This window comes from Pseudopodoces humilis, chromosome 3, assembly GCF_049639895.1.
Source record: "Pseudopodoces humilis isolate 2021_Gansu_Grassland_sample_001 chromosome 3, ASM4963989v1, whole genome shotgun sequence".
NCBI lineage: Eukaryota > Metazoa > Chordata > Aves > Passeriformes > Paridae > Pseudopodoces > Pseudopodoces humilis.
The window spans coordinates 95,323,388-95,348,600 of NC_142202.1; the positions used below are offsets into that span (position 1 = coordinate 95,323,388).

Genomic DNA, 25,213 nt, shown 5'->3' on the forward strand with positions numbered 1-25,213 from the left:
AGCATCTTTTCAAACTTCTGTTACCTTGATAATCACCCTTGATAATTCAGGAAAAACTGTTCTGAGTTGTAAGAAAGTGATGAAGTCATGCTGCTATTAAAATCTTCTTAAAAGCTGTAATGCTAATACACCTTTTACAGCTGTTTATATTGAAATTCAAATCCATAATATTGTTTTTAATAAATGCAGATTAAAAAAAAAAGAAACATCTTTATCAAGATTTGAATTGATATTGTACTATTGAAGGTGCATATTTCAGATATAATCAATGCTTTTGGGAAAAATTCAAAGATTTCCTAAGTATCTAGTTTTGACCATCTTTATTTCTGATGTTGATTCTTATCAAAGAGTGCATTTAAAATTTACAGTACATTTTAATTCAGTATCTTTAATCTGAATTGACTTACACAAGAATCAGTGGTGTCCATCAGATAATATTCCACTGTCTTTTTTTGTGAATGTGAATCACCATTTTGAAAGGAGTTACCAGAAATTTGTGATTCTATTCACTGAGCACAATTGTGAACATTATGAAACTATGACATAGAGTTACAGCTCTAATAAAAATGTATGGTCTAATATCAGTTTTATAACATGGTATGGCAAATATAAGTATTCTTACTAGCTTCTTACTGAGGCTATAATGCAGTTGTGGGTTTTTTTCCTGCAATTTCCCATCCATTTGTCTTGTGGGTGTGCTTATTTTGAACAGGACGTGAAAGAAGCTGAACATTTCAAGTACATTATAAAAGTTGGGTAGCTATTAGCTCAGTTTGATTGTATATTATTCTAGTTTAGGTGGGGGGTTGTTGATCTTGTAATACTTAAAATTTTGTGATACACTATTCAGTGTTAAAAAGTAATATTGATAGTTTTTCTTTCCAGCTAGAATGAAATTCAGACTTAACTTTTTTCAAATATTAATTTGAAATATTTCCCTTCAAGCTACTTTGAAATATTTGCCCTCAGACATGAGCAATAGGGTAAGGCCTGGACCACTGGAGCAGCCTCAAGTTTTATCATCTGTAGCAGCACTGGTGTTGGTGCTGTTTCCCAGCTGCAGGACTTTGGGAGAGGAGGCAGAAGCAGCTGCTGATGGACTACATGTGGGGCTTCATGTGGAGAGTGTGAAGGGGGGTTGTGGCCCCTGCCATGACTGCAGGTGTGTCCTCGCCTTCGGACTCTGAGGTAGGGTGGTCAGGGCTGCTGAGCCTAATGGATGTAAGGGCAGCATCCTTCTGTACATGGGAATTGGATACTGCTGAGAGTGGGCAGTGTACTTGAGAGCAGAAAGATACCCGATACTGCTCTCATCCAGATATTTTCTGTATCATCTTCTGACGTTTTTACCTATAGTAGCAATAAGCATGATGATTTTTTTCCTGATTTTTTTAAAAGTTAACATGTTTTTTATGCATTTATGTCTCAAAATGAAGAGTCAGTTTTTCTTTGACATTGTTATTGGTATTAATAGCATTTTAGTTTAAGGAAATAAAAATGTTTGATTCTTTGTTGCCATAGCCTCCTTCTATATGGGTGGGTGGACAACTGCTTTGATGCTCAGACTGGGGGTAGTGGTTAATGGGGTATCCTCTGTCTGGATTACTGTGGTAAGTGGTGTTCTTCAGATGTCTATCCTGTGACCCATCTTCTTTAACATTTTTGTCAGTGACCTGGAAGAGGGCACAGGGGGCTTGGTTTTCAGCTTTGCTGATGACACCAAACTGGAGGGTACAGTCAGTATACCCTTGACAGACACCTAGGCAGGCTAACAAAGAGACTGCCAAGAAATTAATGAACTAAATTAATAAAATCCAACAAGTGCCACATCCTGCACCTGGGAATGAAGAGTTCCTGGCAGTGATACAGACCAGGGCCTGCCTGTCTGTGGTGCAGCTCATAGGAAGAGTTTCAGGGGACCTTTTTGGGTAGTGAGTTATACCTGAACCTGAGTGGGCCTGAAAGCACTTTCCCTGCGAGGGAGCTGGGCCTGTTCAGCCTGGAGATGGCTTCATCGGTACCTAAATGCAGCCTTTCCATGTCAATGAGGAGATCAAGAAGATAGAACTAAGCTCTTTGTAATGGTGCCTGGGTGGACATGAGACAGTAAGCGGAACTTGAAATGGGACACAATGAAAAGCCTTTTCTCATGAGGACAGGCAAGCAGTAGAGCTGTTTGCCCAGCAGTGGGGAACAGCCTCTGTCCTTAGAGATTTTCAGCCGGGCTGTTGGTCACACAACTGCCTTTGTGGCTGGGCTTCATACCTTTTCAGATTCCTTCCTATAAGTGATGGTAAAATAATGTTTTCTCTCCTAATACAGGAGACTTGAACTACTCTTCTGAGATAAGGGACAAATCCATAGCATTTATTCTCCACAACATTTTTTGAGACGCTTCTTCTGACTTGTTCACAGAACCGCTCACCCTCATAGTGTTGGGGAACCATAAGCTATTCTCCAAATAGTCTCTTTAATGGCTTCATTATCATTATAGTCAGAATTAAAGGAAGGAATACTGAGGTATTTTTGTCTCTGAATTAGTGGTACAGTGTCATTAGATGTAAAAGTTGTAGTATGTTAAAGCTGAGAGTAATTACAGGAAAAAACATACTCTGTAAAGGAGCTCTGTATGACTCATTTCAGAAAGTTATAATTGATTTCTGTATGCGTTAGCTTTACTGAATGGTTGGTTCTTGGTGTGTTTGTGGTGCTAATGGAATCATTGATTCTCTGTGTTCCACAGATGTGTTACTGCTTTCACTCTCTACTGCCTTATCCATTTGTCCAAATTTGTCCCATTGAAAAGTGTGTATTTGTTCTTACTCAAGGCTCCTTAAGCCTAGAACTATCTTTTTTTCATCATGAAAGACGCAAGCACATTTCTTCTTAAGGTACAGTCATCTTTCAGATTAAGTGCTATGAAAATTTTGATTATTTACAGTTTGTTGTAAATAGCACTCATCCGATATCTAGGCCCTAAAGTGATAAACTTCAGGCCTTAATAGTTATTTTTCACCCATCCTATGGCAGTTGCAAGTTATTCAGTCTAGGTGTCCTTGTAAAGCCAGTCAGGTTTTCTCATTGATTCAGAAGTTCTTCATATGCAAGAAGTCACATAATTTTGAATATTAGCATGAAATAGATCTAAAGGAGATGTTATTTTGCCCTGAGAGAGGATTACCAGTACCATTTGGGAAGATGTTTGTTCAGTTTTCTCTCAGAATCCCTTAGCAATGGATGTCCATAATTTATCCAAGCAATCTGTTCAAGGACTTGCATTTCCTTGTAACCGGAATATTTTCAAAGGAGGAGATTTCTGAATTATTTTCTTTCTTGATTGCTCTATTAGTAATATGTTTTGAAGTACTTAAAACTGTCACTGTGTTCTTGTATATGCTGTCTTGAAACAAAATAAACTGAATTTATCTTGAATTACTTGCACATCCTATTTTACAGATCTCTGACCACTTCTAATTTTTTTTGTTTCTCTCATGACCCTTTTCAGCTCATTACCTCTTTGATGTAGTGTAGCCATGAAACAACACTGACATAATACTGTATAAAAGGAAACAATATACTGAGATGTATTAAATGCAACACTGATGATGGATTACTTCATGGGCATGAAATTTTGCTCCCTCACAATCAGCAGTGTTTAAGGAACCTTCTCAACTCCCCAACTAAAGAACTGTATTTTTATTTGTACTTTCAGGTACTGTCTAGTAAGACTGGGAAAAAACAAATCAATGGAAACAATATGAAGAAAGCATGTGTTTGCCTTTATTGCAACAACAAAATATTGATGCCCATATTTTTCTGCCAAATCTCAGTGCTACATACCTGTTTCCATTCCTTATGACATGGTGAAGAAGAGCTTTTCTTCTTCCGTACAGATGACTGTTCTGCCTATAGTGTAACACCTCATGCTTTTTTTCCCTTTACATTTCATCCTATTTTAAATCTTTTTATGTTAGTCATGGCTATTTTAAATTTTAATTCCTCTGAGAAAGTATCTTTTTTGATCATGATGGGAAATGTGGTGCAGACAACATCAAACATGTTGTGAGAGAGAAACTGGATTTGAGCCTGCAACAATTTAGTGCTCAGGGCACTATGAGGGACTTCCTGAAGTTCTCTTTCTTCCTAATCTTAAATAATGTAGGATAAAAATCAGTGACTCCAGTTCTTATGTGTCTTCTGCAAGTGTTCCAACTATAAGTATACCACAGATAGGTAATTTCAACAGAGTTAATTTCATTTTAAAAAAATTAAACTGGATTAGAGAATTTTATCACTAGACTTGTGAGGTATAAATGTTGATGATAAAATATTAGTCTGGGTAATGTGGCATTTCAATGGGGAAAAAAAAAGTTCAAATACAATATTTAAAGAGTTTTATTTACAAATAAAGAAAAGTCATTTATGAGTGAATTTTAACATATAAAATTGAACTGCAGTGCCCTTGAAGCTATGGATGTGTTTATTAAAGACTAAGATCAGCAAATAATGTTTTCTGCTGGAGAGCAAATGTAACTTAATGCAGAGAATTTTTTTGCAAGCTATTTCAAAATAAAACAGCAGTGAAGACAATTTTTTTATACCAGTAAGACTGAAATTTGTTGTAGGGATGCCTACCTCGGAGCACAGTTTGCAGCTGTGAGCTTTAGACAGCACATTTAAAGAGTCATGTTACTTTGAGTAGGGTCCCAAAACATTATGCTGAACAGGGAGTGCTTCAAAGCAAGTACACTGGCTAGGGACGTTCTTAAGTAGTCAACAATAAAACTGATAAAAAGATTCATCTGCTGTTCTAGCTCCCTCTAGAGAGGAATGTTTTCTGTGGTACTGACTGTTTTTGAGCTGGTTTAAGAAAGCAGGTTTCAGTGTTGTTTTTTTTTTTTTTCAAAAACAGAGCTTGTGTCTATGCTTTCCTACAAGTCACAGCTACTATGATGCTTATACTACTGATCTTCTTTTCCTCCCACCACATAGTGAACATACACATGAACACCCACACACTCCTTTTCCTGAAGCCAGTTTCTAGAAAACTGTTAGAGATATGAAAATCAACATTTAATTTCTTCTTCTGCCCAAGTGAATTTAAATTTGTATTCTCCTACCTCTTAATGTAAGCACTGAAATACTATTGAGATGCAACTCCTTATGAACTTTCTGCATGCTTTTTATTACAAAACATATGATCTCTAACAATACTATGTCATTTTGGAGAGTTATTTTGACTTTTCAGTCCTCAGCTCTTGATATCAGTTACCTAGAATGGCCACTGTATAGATAGTTTTTAAATGAGAAATCGAGATGAACATAGTTAGTTAAAATGTGAGATCTACATGCAAAGACTAAGTTCTCATTTAAAGTTTCTTGTTTGAAGAAACCCTTTGTCTGGACTGCGATTTGCCCCCTAGAGTTATGTATGCCAGCTCTTTAACACAAAGAGAGAAAAAGGGAATGTGCTGAACTTCGATTCAAAGCTATTTATAATGGTCTAAAAATAGCTAACTTGAAAGGTTGAGAGAAATCCAGATTAATCTTATTGATTCTGAAAGCAAATAAGGTATTGCTGCGCGTCATCTTGGATCACTTCAGCAGTTAGATGAAGTGTAATGTAGGTATTGGATTTTAATGGTAATAGATGAGCTTCAGTTGGACTTCAGTTGAAATAGTGTGATGGAAAATGCTAAACTATTTAATAGGTCACTCTGCATATTTCATTTGTTACCTGATCATCTGGTACAAATGAAAGTTCAGAGTTTTTTCATTGTGATTCTTCTAAACATATGTAACAATTTCTAGCAAGAGAATTGTTCTGGGTCTAAGCTGTATAAAGAGTGCTCCAGAGCTCTTTTCTTCCAGTGTTTCTGTAAAGCATGCTCTGGTACACAGCAAAAGTAGCAGTGATCACCAGTCCATGTGGGACAGTGATGCTCAACATCTGAACAGCAGCAAAATTCAGGGACATTGTTTTTTCAAGGCTGAAGTTCTGTTTGGAAATACTTCCTGGTAGCATGGTTTTTAGGCAGATAGTACTGGCATAGTTTTCATGTATTGTCACTCACAAAAATGTATTGATAGGACATTCACTCACACATGCTGAAAATGTGGAAAGACTCTAAGTCTTGGAAAAATAAAATAAAGTTAGATTCCAAACGAGTAAGAATGAGTAAGGCTTTATACCATGAATGAACTTTCTTTCCCTGAGACATATCCAGCAAACACTGAATAGATTTGTCTTCTCACAATTAGACACTTATATTTGAGTTGTTACTTATATTTACCTTATAACGCAGAGAGCTATGACTCATTTGTTCCCTTCTAGATAGACGTATAAAAGAGATCAGATAGAATCACACTTCAGAGTCTCACCGCTGCCTGGACAGATTCAAAGCAGCAAAGATGTGGGTTTCTCTCACAAAAAAGAGGCTGTGAGAATTGGGGTTTTTCAGTCTGGGAAAGAGAGGGCTACAGGAATATCTTGGAGCAGCCTGCCAGTAGCTAAAGAGCACCTTCAAGAATGCCAGAGAGGGACTTTTTACAAGTAATGGGACAGGGCAGAGTAGCTTCAAATTGAAAGACCACAGGTTTAAGTTACATATTAGAAAAAAAATTCTTCACTGTGAGGGTGGTGAGGCACTTGAGCAGGTTGCTCAGAGAAGCTGTGGATATCCCATTCCTGGAGGTGCTGAAGGCCAGGTTGGACAGGGCTTTGAGCAACCTGCTTAAGTGGAAGGTGTTCTTCCAACGTGTTGAAAGTGGATGATTTTAAGGACCCTCCCAGCCCAAGCTGTTCTGTGATTTCTGCACTGTAAACCTTTCGTGACATCCATTACAGGCTGAAGATACCTACATGTGGATGTCTGCTGACATGACCAGTGTTTGTATCTCATTATAAACATGGAAATGTGGTCTTGCCTCCAGCTAGAAAAGGACCTGGATATCCCAAAAAGCCTGTGTCAGCTTTGCATGCTCAGAGGTCTTAGGATATCCTAGTGTCTTAAATGGCAGAAGTGACCTACCTAGGGACAATTGCTTTGAGCCCAGGGATAGCCTAACTACATGAACAATTCATCTGAGCAACTGCTGTGTATATAATTCAGGACAAATTTAATTGTTGTCTAGGCTGCATTTTCTATTTCTGCTATAAGGGAGGTTTTGACACTCAGTTGCAGGATAGAGCTACACCAAATGTAAGTGCCTTAAGCTTAAGCTGATCCTGTTTTTAATAACTGAAAGGTTTTATTGACAATCACCACAGACCTTTCACCTTAATTTTATGGAAATGGAAATATTATGAAGCTAATTTTTCAGTTTATTTTTATTTTAAAATCCCTCAAGCTTTCATTCTGTACACAGGACATGTTTCTTCTATAATTCCATTACTCTTTTTTTATACAGTCCACCATTTAGGAAAACATAGATGAACAACTTGATATTAAATCTTCTTTTAAAAACAAATACAAAGTACAAAAACTTAATGCTTGATTTTTCTTCACTTGCATAAACTGGAGTGTTGTGATGATGCTGTAATATATATTATAAATTGATAAACAAATAGTACTTTTAAATATGATCACTCATTTCAGAACAGGTGGGTTTTTTTCTTCTGTGCAGTGAATGTAAAGATCTGAAATTTCATTTGCCTGCATATTTTAACAAATTTCTGTAAACAGTCCTAATACGAGTTTTTGTTTAAGGAAATACCTGACTGAATGTTAGTGGGAAATTTAAGTGAATAAACCAGAAATTAAAATAAAGTTTCTTTTCTACTACTTATGGAGAAAATGTTGTTTATACCAAATAGTTGACCATCCTATGGAGTTTGCTAGTTATTAGTCCAGTGATGATGTAACTTAAGAAATGTATGTTCATCTTATCCTAAACGAAAGAAATTCTGTAACAACTGGGTTTAATGATGTGTTTTAAATGTGAAAACATAGTTTTCTAATGTAACAGAACTCTGTAGCTTAATGGAAACTTTTATGAAGGGTACAGTTCTTTTTCTGACATAGTGGAACAAACATCTTTAAGACAGGAACAATAATTCACTTCTTCACTTCTTGCCAAAAATGGAAAATGTGTTCACATACATTTATACATACCTACCTGTTTTGAATACATTTTCGTAAGTCTTCATATAAATAAAGTCAAATAGGACATCGTTAATTGGCAACATTTCTTTGCGGAACAATACAATGAAGATATTTTTTTAATTTTTTTTTTTTTTTACTCTTTGCATATTAATTTCTACTTCAAAGACCGCTTAGTCTGTATTTTCCGGTACAAAAGAGGCTTTTTATGTCTAATCAATTTGAAGACTGAAAAGCAGACCAGTTTTCCGCTTTCTGTAAAAAATGCTCATTTGTATGCTTTTTATTTATTGAATGGGATAGAGCTTGTTATTCACCATTATGAAATGTTCATATTCTTAAATTTTTATGTATGCCTTTCTTTTTTGCAGACTAAAACTGGTATTGCATTGTTGTATGATGAAGTATCTGAAAATGCTTATGACATCCGACTGAAACTTACAAAAGAGGTATTAACAATTCAAAAACAAGATGTCGTCTGTGTTAGTGGAAGTGATCACAGTGCAAATGTAAGTGCTTCTTTATCTCTGTGCTTTTGACTACGCACTTCAATGTCTTCTGCAGAGGTCACCTTATTCTATTGGAGTGCAAGAGATTTTATTGGGTAATGGAAATACAAGTAATTACCAGTTGTTGATTTTTCTTTGCTTACCTACAATCATAAGTGTAAAAACTGCAGTTTTGACCAGTACTATACATACTTTATTATGGAATTTATAATCTTAACAGAAGCAAAAACGTCTCTAAATACCAAAATTAAAGCATTTGTCCATCAAATATTGCTGGGTCATTAAATTAAGGGAGAAAAAGAAAAAAATATTTCCTAATGGAAGCATTTGAAGAGTAAACTGATACACCAAAGTCTTCTTCATTTGTGTACCAGACAGGATGTCTGTTCAAGGGCACTGAGCTGACTGAGAGAACACTTGATGGGCACTTATTTCACTGTAATTCTCTTTCAGGCACAGATGGAGCTTAATTAGCGCCAGCACATATTTGGTGCTTTTTTAACCAAAATTCAGTTATGCTGCATTTTCAAAGCCTGTGGTGCCTCTAAGCTATAGAGGAATCTTCTATGGTCTGTGTGACCATTTGGTAATGTCACCAGATAAAATGGTGGCATTTTGCATAAGCAGTACAGCAAGAGTGTCTAGGTTATCAACATCCTTAAGTAATGTATTTCATTTTCTCATATAAACAGTGAAACAGTGTTCTTCTTGAAATTGGAATACATATACTTAATTTAACTGAGTGAAATCAATTTCATGAACTTTGCTGGTGTTTCTTAGAGCGCACAGTTCATGGCATCCTCTTCAGAGGGGCCAAGAGAGATTGTTTCTGTCTGCTTGCTGTATTGAATGTGTCATGTAAGCTTAAAATCTGGGACTTGGGGACATCGAGTGGGTTTGTGATAGTCTGCTAAGAATTAGAAGCAAAAAAGCATATAATGGGTGTCTGTGTGTGTATATATGTGAGTATGTTAGAGAGTCTACCTCTATAATATGTAAATATTTCATTCCTGCTGCAGTATTCATATAAATTGTTTAATATCACACATAAAATAATTTGAAATAGCTTTTAGCAATTCAAAACATTATGTACTTGTCCGTGGAATTCTGTGGAACATAACTTGCTCTTTAAAATGTTAAGAAAGTTTGATCGGTGACAGGCATGTCCACTTCTGGTTGGTTTGCTGAGATAAGTATAAGCCTCGATCATCAGCTTTGCATATACTTTCTTTTCTTACTTTTTTTTACTTTCTTCACTGAGAAGCATGAAAAAACACAGCTTTTTTTTTTTTTACCAGTCCTTGCTGGTAATGCTGATAAGTTGTATGCAAACTTGTTGCAAGAGTCATAGTAAAATATAATGAGACTTCAGTATATATGTCTGTGCATAGAATTATACATGGTTGTTATGGACTCAATGGTGTTTAAACGCCTTGTGTATGAATCTCATAGAAAAGAATCAAAATTCTATCCTATGTAGTCCTAGGTTACTTCTTGATTGAACTAGCACAAGCTAGTTGCATCTGAGAAAACATTGTATCAAATCTGTGTATTTATTGATCAACACCCAAAATACAGCAGGACATCCCCCACCCAACATTCTCAAACTCCAACATAAACAGTACAAAACCCCACCCTGAATAACCCTGCCTCTTCCTTTTAGTATCAAGATTTGGGTTGATTTTAATGCTTTTTACTCCTGCACTTCATGGGTACCCTAAATAGTATTTCCTGATGGAAGACAGACAGGGAGACAAGCTTTCGTAATATTTAAGGAATTGAATTTTGAAATAAATTCTGGAAAATAATAGACCTTGCAGAGGAGGCATAGCTGGGATGTGCAGCCACTGCATATAAAATGAGTGCAAGTTCCTTGATTGTATTTCATGTCCAGTAGTGATCACAGTAATGGGTCGAGCATAGAAAGACATGATTCCTAGGACTGTGGTAAAGAGAAATATTTTTTCTTGGTTGTAGATGTAGTGTTAATGTGTAAAAGTAAGTGAATTTCAAGTATAATACAGATGGTAATTTAGGTTAGAGTTGCAAAGTATTGCATGGCTCTAGGTATGACACCCATTCAGAAGGAATTTCTCCTACCTCATACTGTTGAAAAATAAGAGTGGGAAGTCCTGCTGAGCTGCCCTTTCCTGGGAAAAAAATTGTTAGCGTTACCCTTATTTTCCTTAAATTTTCTCACTGAAGACTCTGAAAACTAAATTTTAAGGGTCTGATAGGTTTTCTGCGTCCCTTACAAGATCTCCCCAAGGTCCCTTTCTGAAAGTGTTATCTGCAGTCCTCACAGGATTCTGTCATCAAACTCTAATGAGAAAAATGGATTAGACTGTCTTCATGACCATATTCAGTTTTTCTGCATTATATTTTGAACCAAATAAAAACTTCTGAACAGCTAGCATTTAATACGAACACAAATTGACTAACATGGAGATAAACACTGTTGCTTTTTACCATATATAAATTTCTAGTACATAGGAGCTCAAAAGCAAAATTTGAAATCAGGCTGAAATAGTTGGTAGTTCTCTAACACTGAGCTTGGTAAATTTTACAATTACAGTTACATGATAGAAATTCCAGAGATAAATGCTTTATATTTCGAGTGGTTAAACAGAATAGTTTTCATCCCTGTTCCGTATGATTCAAAATATTAATAGAAAATGGCAACCTGAAAGTCAATGCTATAGCAGTCATAAACGATCACATTGTCTTACTGATTTATTCTCCTTTCTCTCTAGTTTTGGATTCTCAGGTACTTGTAGTTAATCTTTATTTTACACATGGCTATTCATCAAACCAGTTCATTTGCGACAAAAAAAAAAAAAAGAAGGCAACTTGTGCCTTCTTTTTGTACTTACCGCAAAGGCATGGAATGAGAAAAAAAACCTGAGTGTAGTATGATTTTTCCTCTTAGTTGGGATATTTGAATGGAAAATTATTGGAAAGGAAAGTTCTTTTTCTTCTTGTGGTAATACTTTTTTCTCCAGCCACTTACATGGGATGGCATTTGTGGGATGCATTTGCTTCTAGGCTCTCTTTTACTGACAGGTTCATTAATCCTGAGGAACACTGAGGACAGGATTTGCAGCTGTGCATATTTAGCTCTGCCAGTCTGTTGTAGTTCTGAATGCTACACTGAGGACTGGCAAAGACATCAGTGATCACTAGAACTACTGTGATGAGTTGGACTTTCAGCAACAGAGATTATACCCAAGGACAAAAGGTTCTTACTATAAAATACCTTTTACTACCATCATCTAGTTCTATTCCTATTTCATATTTTGTAATCTGACATTCATTTAAATGCTATTTTTAAGCATTGAGAAAGCTTCACCTTTGATGAGAAATTTTGTACCTGTCTTACTGTAATTAAATGTTCAGCCCATTTCAATTGTTTCAGTCTTGGACTTGGATGAGAGAGTAATAAGAGAAAAACATGTTTTTTGACATTTGAGGGGTATATAGAAAAAATAATGTAGAATTAGCTGGGTTTTTTTGTATTTGATTTTTTCACAGTAGACAAGCTGCTTTTAAGTATCTCTAAAAATCCTTCTGGATTTGCAGCTAATTAGGGAAGTAATATTTTGAAGTGCTTTTTTATATAATATATTTATATAAAATTTATAAAAATAATTTTCTATGTAACTGTAAATATTTATATAATTTATATTTATGTTCGAAACATGCAATTTTTTCCATCAAGGTACAATTCAGATCTTCAGACTTGGCAAATTCTAGTGTTTTAAGCAAGTCTTCATGACTGTGTTACGTTTGAGGTGTTTAGATTTTAAGCATAAAGGAGAATGTATAGGTGCATCCAAATCACGGTGATAGAGTTGACCTCCGTGTGAGGCAACACTTGGAATGTATCAGGCTCTGTCTTGGGGTGGATGATAAGCAAATTGAGAGTTATGAGTTAGGATAAAAGGGCAGAGGAGAATAAAAGGGCAGGGTAGGATAAAAGGGCAGAGTAGCAAGGGTGACACTGTTGTGGGTGTTTGCTACAGGCTCCTGGTCAGGAGGAGGGAGTGGATGAGGCCTTTTACAGGCAGCTCAGAGCAGCCTCACAGTCACAGGCTCTGGCTCTTCTGGGGGACTTCAACCACCCTGACATTGCTGGAGAAGCAACACCATGAAGCACAAACAGCACAGGAGCATCCTGGAAAGTGCTGATGGCAACTTCCTGACACGGGGAGTGGAGGTTCCCACAAGGAATGGTGTGCTCCTTGACCTTCCACTAAAAAACAGAGAGGGCCTTGTTGGAGATGTAAAGGTTGGGGGCAGTTTTGGCTGTAGTGACCATGAGATTGTGAAGTTCAGTACAGAACAAGAAGAAGCAGGGCAGCAAGTAAATTGTAACCTTCAGCCTATTCAGGGCTAAAGAACTACCTTTAGCCTCTTCAGGGGATCTTCTTGGAAGAATCCCATGGGAATGGACCTTTCAGCAAAGAAGGGTCCGAGAGTTGGCTTATATTGAAGAATCACTTTCTCCACATTCAAGAACAAACCAACCCAGTGAGCAAGCAATTGAACAAAGGGGGAAAGAGACCTGCATGGATAAAAAGGAACTCCTGTCATTACTCATGTGTAAGCAGGAAATGCAGAGGAGACGGAAGCAGAATCAGATCACTTGGAATTAACATAGAGAGGTTGTCAAAGTAGAAGTGAAACAAAGGCCAAGGTCCACCTGGAATTAAATCTGGCCAGGGATGTCAAGGACAATAAGAAAGGCTTTTTCAGATGCATCAATAGCAAAAGGAAAACTAAGGATAATGTGGGCACATTACTAAATGGAGAGGGAACCCTCATAACAGAAGATGCAGAGAAGGCAGAATTACTGAATGCTGCCTTTGCACAGGTCTTCATTGGTAAGATCAGACCTCTGAATCTCTGACCTGAGAAACCAGGAAAAAGGACTCTTGGAAGGCAGACTTTCCCATGGTCAAGGAGGGTTGGATTAGAGAACACCTAGGCAAACCTGACATCGACAAGTTCAGGGGCCCAGATGGGATCCATCCACCAGTGCTGAGAGGGATGCCAGATACCACATAGAGGCTGCTCATGATCATCCCTGAAAGGTTGTGGCAATCAGGATAGGTGCCTGAGGACTGGAAGAAAACAAATGTTACCCCAGTCTTCAAAAAAGTGAAAGAAGAAGGATGCAGGAAACTACCAGCCAGTCAGCCTCACCTCAATCCCTGGAAAGGTGATGGAATGCCTCATTTTGGATGCCATCTCTATCTACATGGATGACAAGCAAGTGACCAGGAATAGTCAGCATGGATTCACTAAGAGTAAATCATGATTGACCAACCCAATTGCCCTCTATGATGAAACAGCTATCTGGATGGATAACAGCTGTACCTCAGCTTTGGTAAGGCTTTTTGTCTCTCACAGTATACTCACAGTATACTCACAGTTACAGTTACTCACAGGTAACTGAGCACTGGAACAGATTGCCCAGAAGGGTTGTAGTCTCCTCCATTGTAGGTATTCAAGAACAGTCTGGACACAGTCCTGTGGCATGTGCTCTAGGATGACCTTGCTTGAGCAGGGAAGTTGGACCAGATGACCCAATGTGGTTCCTTCCAAACTCATTCTGTGATTTCCTGAATTGGTGCACACTCATAGAATCCAAGCACAAAAGTATTGACGGAAATACTGAATTGAAAATAAATAGTTTCCCCTAGCTGCCAAGTGTTTTTAACAGAAGATATTTTCTCCCCTAAATTTAAAGTTTAACAATACTCACAGAAATAAATTAATTGTATGACAGACAGGGAGAAATCAATTTTAGTTAAAGGAGAAACATGAAAGCATTACATTTTGAACTTAATGAAGGTACTATTGTACTTTAACTCTTTCTCACTTTACCTGCTAAAATTAATTTCTTGCATACAGTACCTTGTCCTTAATAGTCTTTGTTTTTCATCCATGTATATTGCTTCATCCTTCTGTTGACAGTCCATAGTTTTATGCCTGGGTATGGCATTAGAATTTCATTAGAATTTTCTTTATTTTATTTTGTATTTTATTTTTGTAAGAAAAAGAACAGAAATCCATCTGTTTTTTTATCAAAATTGGTCCTTCTCACAGAGCTGAACTGTCTCTGAATTGGTCAGGGGTCAGGCAAAGAGGTTTTGAATGCAGGCAGATGGCATCTTGACTGGAAGAGGACTCCTCAGAGGCTTATTTGAGTCTAATAGAAACCTTTGCATGCTGGATACTCAAAGTTCCAGCTTCACAAGCTGTGTTTTAGAAGGAAACAAAGTGAATAAGGAAGAAAAACAGCAAGATTAGTTGTTTTGTTGATTAAAAAAATAAAAACAATGTCTGAAAATACTGTTTAAATCCCTGATGAAATTTATATGGGTTTTCCTTTATAACTCAGACACTAATAAGGACACAGAAGAATGTTATTTTAGAAAACGTCTAGGGAACAGATCTGCAAAAAAATCTAAAAGTTGTTTTTTTATAATGCAAGGGAATTTCTGTCTCAAGAACTGCTAATATTGCAGTTTGCCCTGTGACTGTTCTGCCATTGCTGATGAGGTATTTTAGTTCAAAATTGTTTTTTTTAAAAAAGCTAACAATGAACAATTTCTATATTTTTTTCTATCTTTTTTGAAGCATCAAGTGAATTATTAAGTCTTCCTTTTGAAACTAACATCACTTGTATGGAGAAAATACATTATTTAACCGTTTGTCATTTGTTTTCCATGGTCTGGAAAGGTGACCTAGATACTTAGAAGATAGATATCAAGTAATTCCTTCGGAACTTTATTATGGCAGATCACATGTTTGTCTTGCTGCCACTCTGAGAACAGTTAGAAGTTTGCATCACAAAATAAATATGAGTGTTTCTCAGCATGACAAAAAACCTTTATTATTAAAGGTAGAAAGAATAAGTAGCTTTAAAAAAAGGCTGATAAACAGAACAGAAGATTGCAAAGGATACTTAGAATAACCCTGAAAAACAATCTCTTCCTGAAATGTGGAAAGAGTGAAAGAAGGGTGAGTATTCATACCAACAAGATAAAATTAAGGCATCACAACTTCGGTAAGCCACACATATACATCAATATATGTGTCCTTTAACTTAAATTTCAATAAATCTATTATACTTGAAGCTATGACAGTGTCAGGACTGGTAAATTGTAATGTAGACATTGTGAGAGGTCTTGTAGCAGTTAAGACTGAACTGTCTGACTGTGATGAAAGTATGAGGCTTCCTAGCATCAATATTTGTTGGAATATTGATGGGTTCAACTCCTATTGTTCATCCTCACTATAGCCAACCTGTGAAATGCTGTGCAAAGTTGAATGCATTTGGCATTACTCAGAGAAAATCTGTATTCTGGCAGAATTTAGCTATAATTTGGTTTTACAGGATGCCTTTTAAATTGAAAGTAATCAACTAATTTTTAATGGAAGAAGTATTATCATATCTTGACACAGGACCCTATACGTGTTATTAGTAACTCTGGAAATCCGTATTTGTAGATGGTCTGCATTGATGTAATTTGTATCTGAGAAGAGTCTGGGGTCTTTTCACACCACTTGCCAAAAAAAAGCTCCTGTCCCAACTGAGTATTTGACAAATCAGTGGAGGAGCACCTGAGGATTATTCTGAAGTCATACTGAGACTGTTTCATCCAGACACATTAATGTGATCCCTTCCCTCAGAGGAATAAAACACCATGAGCTTTGTTAGTCATCTTAACTAGAACAGATCATGTAATAATTTATTTTGAAAGGGACCTCTTGAGGTTATCTAATTCAACCCACTGCTGGAAATGGTGATAGCTTCCAAGCTGTTGAGGGCTTTTTCCATTCATGTTTAGAACATCTTCAAGGACGGAGGTGCTACCACCACTCTGGGCAGCTCTTGATGCTTAACCATGTGAAGTTCTTTCCTATTGTTATGCTCAATTGGCATTTCCTCTGTTGCAAGTTCTGACTGTTGCCTCTAATGCTTTTTCTTTGTACACCTATGAGAACAATTGTTTTTGTTTTTTGTTGTATAATCCTCCCTTAGCTTGTCTAGCTTTGTAAATAAAATTAGTGACTTTATTTTTGTCTAAAAAACTCTACAGAAATTTGCCAAAAAAATACAGTTTGCCCCCCAAAAATCCCCAAAATAACCCACAAAAAAACCCCCACACACAAACAAAAACTCACCAACTTCTATCTACAGTAATAAGATAATATAACATTTATAATAAGATAATAATGTAAATTGATAAAAATGTTATTATATTTAATATGCAGATGTCCCTGGTCTTTTTTAGCACATGAAAAGGTCTGCTTTGATTTAATACAAAGCTGAACAGCAATTGGCATGCTTCAGTCAATTTTTGCTACATTCTTCTTGTCCTTTTAGAAAAAGGTGAGAACCTGTGCAGTGCAAGAAGTTAAGCTTCAAAACTCTCCCATTCAAAATAATATTTTGATTTTTGTCTACTTGTTCCTTATTACACCTTGCCTTCACTTCATGGACATGGAGAATGAGGCATCACTTGTCACCATGGAGGACTAATTTCTTTCTTTCCCTCTCTTTCTTGAAGTTTTCTTGGTTTACATATATGTTGTCTCAATAATTTTTTCCATTTTATGAGTTACACTGTCTTTATATATAAAGATATATATCTATATATAAAGATATATGTCTTATATAAAACTATATCTAAGAATATAGAAGGTTATTAAAAATGATCCAGACTTGGAACTAAATTTTATACAGATACCTACGAACAAAAAGCTTTTCCTGGAAACCAGATCTTATAACCAACATTATAGCAAATCCTACTTGTAATAGAGCTCTCTAATTCAGACCCCACCCCCACTGTAGTTTTATAGAAAAGCTGCTTCATTATTTTTCAAAGCATTCTTTGGTTGTTTACCTGGTTAATGTAAGATGCTTATGATTACAGTTCCCTGAGAGGACAGTATTAAGGACTTGTGGAAATGCAGAAATGGCATGTTCAGTCAGACTGTGGCTAACAGTGTGACATTTACATTTTTCTTACGCTGCATTCATTTTTTAAGATTTACATTTACTCAGGACATACACAAGTAGTAACAGCAATGTGTAAGGAAGCAGCAATCAAAACTCAGTGCTTTCTGGCTTATAGTCAAGTATTCTTTGATCCTGACTGCCATGTACTGAAAGAAGGAGTCTCTGTTCCAGTCCTAGGTATAGGCATTTCAGCTCCTCTGGTGTGCTGTATGATATATAATGTATCTTTACATATTAGCATAATGCTGCATGGTTCTAGCCTCGTCATGTAGATGCCTATATTGTTAGTTATTGTTATTGTTAACTTAGTGGTTAACTATAATCTGGCACTATCTCTTGTTAGTGTGCTGCACATACATGCCCTCCTCAGTATGGTGTTTCTTTTCAATTCTATCTGGAAATAATTTCGGCAAGAGCAGCCCCTACTGTACTTTTAAATCCATACTTCTATAAGGACAGTCAGTGTTACAAATGGATGTGGGGGTTTAGATACGTTCGTGTCTTTTACCCAGGCCTCTGGCAGCAGGCACTAGCTTTATTGAGGCAGCCAGCACCTCAATACCCAATCTCATTTGCAAGTTCTTTAATAATGGCTGATTTGGTCTATTATAGAATGAATTATTTATTTAATAGCCAGAAAACTAACAGACATAAGATTTACCCTAATACTACACAGGATTAAGGAAAAAAAGAGAAACTACTAGTAGGTGCATACCTTGCAAGGTTACAGGTACCTTTTAATGTTACAGCTAGCAAAGAAATAATGTAACTTAGGATTCAATGTATCTAACCATCCAATTGTTGGTGGGGCACTCATCGAGATCCTTTCCCTCAGTCTCTAGAGGGAAGTAACTATGGATTTGCTTCCAAACTCTGGGGACAAGTCTCAAATGCTTCAGGGTGTAAGAGGCTTCTGCTTCTGCGATATCTTGTCTTTTATAGTTTGTAAAACGGTGTCTCTTAGTAAAGAATACTTCTTTTATTTCTTCTCACATATGCTCTCTAGACTGAGATGTTGATTCTTAGCTGAGGTCTGAGCCCTTTTGGCACCAGAGATGACCCCTTGCTGGGCCTTTTAGCCTCTGGGTTATCTCTTCTATGTGCACCAGCTGTGGTAGAGAGAATGGGGGATAGATGTCCTGCCACAGTCAGCCAGCAGGTGCATGGCAACCTGCAGTCATTGAGTAGGTGGAATTTCGCTGCCAGTCAGTGAAAAGTGAGGGTCATATGAGAGGAAGTGAAAATACCTATTTGGCTAAATGCTAAATACATGTTGAACAGTTTGCTGAGGGAGCTCAAGGTCTGGAGAGGTGGAGGGTGTGAACTGAGAAAACCCTCATCATGGGAACTCCCCTTCTTGAGGAGAAAATTCCCTGAAAAATTTCAACATACTCTCATTCACCACATTCTCTTTTTTTCTTTTGAAATATGTAACAACCAGCCAGATATCTGCCTTTTATGATGCATTTTACTGGGTCTCACATTTTTACAAGATCTGTTCAGTCATTTCCTATCTCATAAATTCCTTGCGGTACCTTCAAGAATTACTAAGAAAAGGAACATATGGCTGATATGTTAAGTCCTAAGAAGAAAACAAACTCTATCCCAAGTGAAACTAGTGTAATCTTCTTACCCCTTCAGGTATCAGACTGCTTCTTCCCTTGCGTTGATGCAGGACAGGTTACAGGCTTCTCTTTTGAGTCTTATTTTTGCACTTTCTTGTTTTCCTTTTTCCTTTCCCCAGTATGTTTCCCAAGGGCCTAGATGGCAAACTCTGCATTTTTCTTATTTTTTTTTCTGTTGCAAAGCTGCCATGTAGTGTCTGTAGTTAATCTGACATCTTACTTTCAACAAGTAAGGAGAACTTCTGAGACTACTCTTTCCAATAAATACTAGACTACAAATTTAGAAGTAAGAATAAATTTATTTTTAAAAAATCCTGTAAACAATGCAGTTATGATTTCTTTGTTCTCTTTGTTCACTTTTTCTTATCTTCCTGTTTATTCACTTTTTGTGTTTAAGGACTAGACTGCTATCTATTAAGGTAATAGTCTGTTGTGGTGTGAGTGTGGGACTAGATAAGCTCAGGTACCAAGGCACATTTAGTCATGAGTATTATATATTATATGAACACATATAATTTATACCTGTTCCTTTTCTGAGTTAAGTAAATGTGACCAGTCCCCTTAAGTCAAGACCAGTAATTTTTGTCCTAATTGGTAATTTAGATGATATTTCATGATACTGGACCTGTTGGTGCCCCTACATTCCACAGGATTTGTTGGTGTGGTCATTGTTATGAATATTACGGCTATTGGTTGACCCATTTTTGCCAATATCTGTCTGAAGCAGTATAAGGCACATAGCACCCCTCGATAACTGCAGAGCTTAGCCCAGCTACTCTTAGCCCATGGGCACAGGCTCAGGCTAACAACTGGAGTTGGTACCAGGAATTTAGCCTTGTAATGCTATTGGGCAGTGAAGACAAAAGTTGGAGAGGAAGTGCCACCATCACACTGGGGCAGTGGTCAGCTTAGTTACCCCCAAGGCCATTATTGGGAACATGAGGAGTTGTGACCTTTACAGCTCTGCCCAGCTTGTAACTATGGTCCTACTCTAAGACAATTATTCCTGCCAAATTTAATGCTGTCAGCGTCCAGGTCCTGCAGCATGAAAGATACCCACACAGGAGACAAGTCAGCACAGGGATTCCCCAGTTGACCTCCTTGCTATGGGGACAGGGCAGTCCAGGAGGACACTAGTAGGGTCATCACAGTAGTCTTACGGGTAAGTAGAAGGGAAAAGAACAAAATTAAAGTGTCGGTGATCTGTCTCTTCCAACCTGTTCTAGCCATTGTGAATGAGCTATTTTCTTAGAACAGTTTCTACAAAACCAGAAGAACATTGTCTGTGCCAGGTGCTCCAGCGTTTTTGCTATGTACTTCAGTTTTATGCTTGGAAATAATATATGTATTAATTAATATTTTCATGCAGACTGGAACAGAAAAGTAAAGTATTGTGCATACAGAATCTTCTTTAAAAATTGTCTCTTTATATCAATGATTTTGGAGTTCTTCAAGCATAATCTCATTCTGCAATCCCCATAATGTATTATTCAAATAGATAGATAGATAGATAGATAGATAGATAGATAGATAGATATACAGATAGATATACAGATAGATATACAGATAGATATAATATTTTTTTCTAATGAGAGATCCTTTACCACAAGGGCCAGTCCTGGATGTTAATAATGGTAATAATGATGTATCAGGTAGGCATTGGCATATATATTTGTATATAAAATCTTCCTAAAACACAGCAACAGAAATAAGCACTGCATTTGCCTTCTCATGTTTCCCATTAAGCTCCAGTTGTACCACTTCATATGAACAAATACCAAGACATAAAAGACCTTCCCAGAGATAAACTTTTCTATTATGTCATTGTTTTTTAACAGAATCTAATAGGTTTTCTGTGTAGAGCTATCTGATACCTAAAAGATGGGTGTTTCACCATATAGTTCTCCCCATTACATTTGAAAGTGTCATTCAGTTTGCAACTAATAAAAGTATAGATTTTTTTTCAGCTGTATTATTCATTTTAGCTGTTATGAACACCTGTTAACAAGTAGTCTCTTCTCTATACAGTAGTTGACATAGTGTTCTTTTGAATGGTGTCTGTGTCTTACATGGTTAAAATTTTTTGTCATATCTGCTTTTCAATATATTCCCTGTCTGGCATCGTTCTTGGAGTTCCTGAAATCTTCTGCCTTACCAGTTAACAGCTTGCAGAAATAAAAGGTCTCAAAAAGATAGGAATATTTCATATTGGTATCCTATCAATTACAGTTTTATTACTTATAGTCTGTCAATTCAAATGCATCCTCAAGTTTTATGTGGAATACTACTTTGTCCTCTAATCTCCTAGAAACAGGAAACAAAACAGGCTGTTGTGCCATAGCGGATATATAGTTGCTTCTGCTTGGTAGCTTATAGAGGACATATCGAGTGCTTTGGAACCCGTGAGAACAGAGTTTCAAGAAACTGTAGGTACTATTAAACAAAACAAAACACTAGTTAAAAAGCAAAAAAAAAGTTAATTTAAAAAAAAATGTACTTTCAGTTTTGCTGTATAGATTGATATTTAGTAAGACAGTCTAAAGGGTTTTCCTTGCCCATAATGAAATAAAATTACACAGTCAACAATAGCATTGTATTTTCTTATTTTTCTAACACTGATACAAATGCCTGCCTCACTTCACTCTAAAACCATAAGTAAATTCTGGAAAGAAAAATTATAACTAGGCTGCAGGCAATGAAAAAGTGAAAGAAGTTGTTTGTATGTTTGACTGAGACATACACATTGGGTTTTCAGCTGCATATGTGCAAACAAACAATTAGGTTTATTTCCGTACAAATATTGCAGTTCAGTTATGGCAAGATGTTTTGGAGTAGAATTTTCTTTCATAATTACGTACAAAGCTACTCTGGGTTTCAGTTCAAATTTCAGTCATGAAATTTTGTCCTTCCATAACAAATTCAGGACTGATTCAGACCTAAAGTCTATCAATCTCACTGTCTTTTTTCTGACAGCAGCTGTTAAGGTTTCCTTAAAAAAGTCAAACAGGGCAAGAAAGTTATGCCTTTCTAGTCATAGCAAATGATATGTGATCATAGAACTGAAATAAATAGGTGTAAATGATCTTGATCATGATACTTAATCATGATCAGCTTTTAGCATTTTAATTTGCAATTTGAACATCTTGGAAAGAAGAAAGCTTTTGCATTTTTTAAACATAGCCTTTACTAAGCTGTTAGAAGAATGTAGAAGTCATTTAAGTATGAGTTTAATTTCTTCTTTTAATAAGAGTATTTTAATATCTGTAGTAAGCAATGCTATGAACTATTAAGATAGAAATATCAAGATTATACCAATGTTATGCAAATAGATTGCTTCATAGGGCTACCTGTTAATCATACAAAAATGCATGTTAGCTCTATCTCAAAGTATAAGATGCCAGTAAGTAGTACCGTACTTATCCTTTTTATAAAACAGCTAAAGCTATCCACATAGCAGCTTTCTGTTTGTTTTATGATCATGCTAAAGCGGACTAAAATTTGGAAATATTTATTTCATCATTCCTCATAACGGGATATATTAGGGTAATATATTTTCAAGGTGTAAGAGTAGATGGAATAAAACAAGAATTAAGTAAGCAGACAGCTATTAGTACCTGAAAAACATCTCTTGAGAATGAATCACTGAATTCAAAGTTAGGGATGTATTCTGATTCAGATCAGATCTGAACTTTGTCAGCAAGTGTGATAATTTTCAGCAAAAGTTTTGATGCAGTTCAAAATGAAGAAAAAACCTGTGAAAAAATTTGCATTAGCATGAATTTCAAAGAAACTGAATTTTACCAGCTGAAATTGAATCCTATAAACTTTGGATATGTCAGGTACCATGTTCAGAATGCAGCAGCTTTCCATTTTTAGCATAGACTAGTGTACAGTATTCATGAAAACAGAAGCAATTTTGAAAAGGTATTAAATGATTCCGAATTGTTTTTATCATATAGATTATTTTTTTACACTTAAAATAAAACTGAAATTTCAGTTTTATTTTGTTTCACTTTCCACTGACTCAATATGATGAGTGCTAGCATTGTTACAAAAAAAAAAGTGGTATATATATTAAAATAACTTGTCATTATAAGGTTATGGTCTTGACTACTGAAATAAAAATTTATATTTATCTGAATCAGTGAAATTGTAAAACACCCAGACAGAAAGTATACCTGTAGGAGTAATCTTATATACAATTTTTAACATACAGAAAAAGAAAAAAAAATTAATCTTATATGTTCAGAAATAACTGTAAAGATGTCATTCTATTCACTGCTGTTCAGCATGTTCCAAAAAAAGTTACCATCGACTGTGTAATTATTGTCAACAGATGAAGTGCTATTATTATGTTGTCAGGCACCATGAGTTACACATTATTGAAATATCAAATTCAGCACACTGTTAAACATATGATAGGTTTCTCTAGAAAAATATTGATAAAGGTTTATCTTCCTTATGCACTTAAATCTGAACTGAAAAAATTAAACATTTGAAACAGACTATCACTAAAAGTTTTGCAGCATGTGGTACAAAAAAAATACATAGGGTTCTGAAGATGTAGACTAGAAAACACTGGTATTCTTGGTTGAGAAATTAGAACAAATATACGTACACAATTGCTATGAAAATGCACATATATGAGCTCTTCATATAGTTTTCCCTTGTCAAAGGAAATGTGCAAATTTCTGTTCAGGAAGAATATCACTTGAGAGATAGAAAACCATACTAAAGTCTGAATACACAACTCACAAGTTCTGCTCTCTGTGATAAGGAATTAATTAAGTGCCTATAAATCAATGTTGAATGATACTTCAGAACTGATCACTTGGATTCTAGACTACTTTTAAGAATTAATTTTTTTTTAAGTAACTGAGAGCCTAGGAACAGATATTGTATTTTCACCTAAATTTATTTTTTCTACAATTTTTTAAAGCACAGAACTGTTACACTTCATAGACAACCAGTTGGTGGCTTGGGCTTAAGCATAAAGGTATGGGTAACATCTATTTTCTTCTTTTGAATTTCAGTACAACCACCTCAGTGTTGAGATCTCATGATCAATATGTCTTTCTTACAGGGTGGTGCTGAGCACAAAGTGCCTGTCGTCATATCAAAAATATTTAAAGACCAAGCAGGTAACTTATGCTGTTTACTTATATAGTACTGTAGTTATTATCAGGAATCCGTTTTTACTTCAGTAAGACAGTTATAAACAAAATATTTAAAGTTACTTACAAAAACATATATATGACATGGGAAATCTATTGATGTACTTAACCTTTTTAATGCAAAGGATAGAAAAATGTTTTTTCTCCCCACATAGTAATTCACTTCTATATGGTATGACTAGCTGTGCCAAGGTGCCTGCAGAGAGTGATTTGTAATATTTACAAATATGGTGAGGATACCACAACATCTAAATCAGTATAGTCTATCCCAGTTAAGTATTACACTGACATTTATCTAGCAAAAGGAACCTTTGGGAGACCTTTTCAGAACTAAGACTGAACTTGGCAAGTTGGAGAATTGGTCTGGAAACCGAAAGGGTCTCTTTAGTGAGGAAAAGTTGCATGTGGGTGGGCAGTACCTTGCAACATCAACTAAGGATCTTAGATGTTCAAAAGCAGAGTCATATTCTCTTCTCTGGTAGATGTGGACATGGGGGTAAGTTTGTTCTTTTATTTTCTGAGGCAATCTTTTACGTATTATAAGATTTGTTGTTTTCCAAAGCTGATACGTGATTCCTCTCTTCCCTAGTATAAATCTACCCATTTCATGTAACATTTCCTTCAGAAGAAGACAAAGACATAATCCTTAGTGCACATCCTCCTTAAAGATCTCAAAGCCACTGACATAATCTTTTGAACTGATCAGGCTCTTTTCCTACTTTTCTGTAATGGAGATGAAGCACATTTGCTTCACACCATGTTTAGACTC

The 25,213-nt window shown here is 36.1% G+C and overlaps 1 protein-coding gene across 1 annotated transcript in view; it reads left to right on the forward strand.

Moving 5' to 3' along the window:
• Window positions 1-1,152: 1,152 nt before the first annotated feature.
• SNTG2 (syntrophin gamma 2) overlaps window positions 1,153-25,213 on the forward strand; it is a 133,487-nt gene continuing 109,426 nt past the window's right edge. Inside the window, exons 1-4 of the mRNA XM_088052630.1 lie at window positions 1,153-1,188; window positions 8,474-8,611; window positions 24,210-24,266; window positions 24,354-24,411. Of these exons, the coding sequence (XP_087908756.1) occupies window positions 1,153-1,188; window positions 8,474-8,611; window positions 24,210-24,266; window positions 24,354-24,411 (289 nt within the window). The remainder of the gene's footprint in view (window positions 1,189-8,473; window positions 8,612-24,209; window positions 24,267-24,353; window positions 24,412-25,213) is intronic.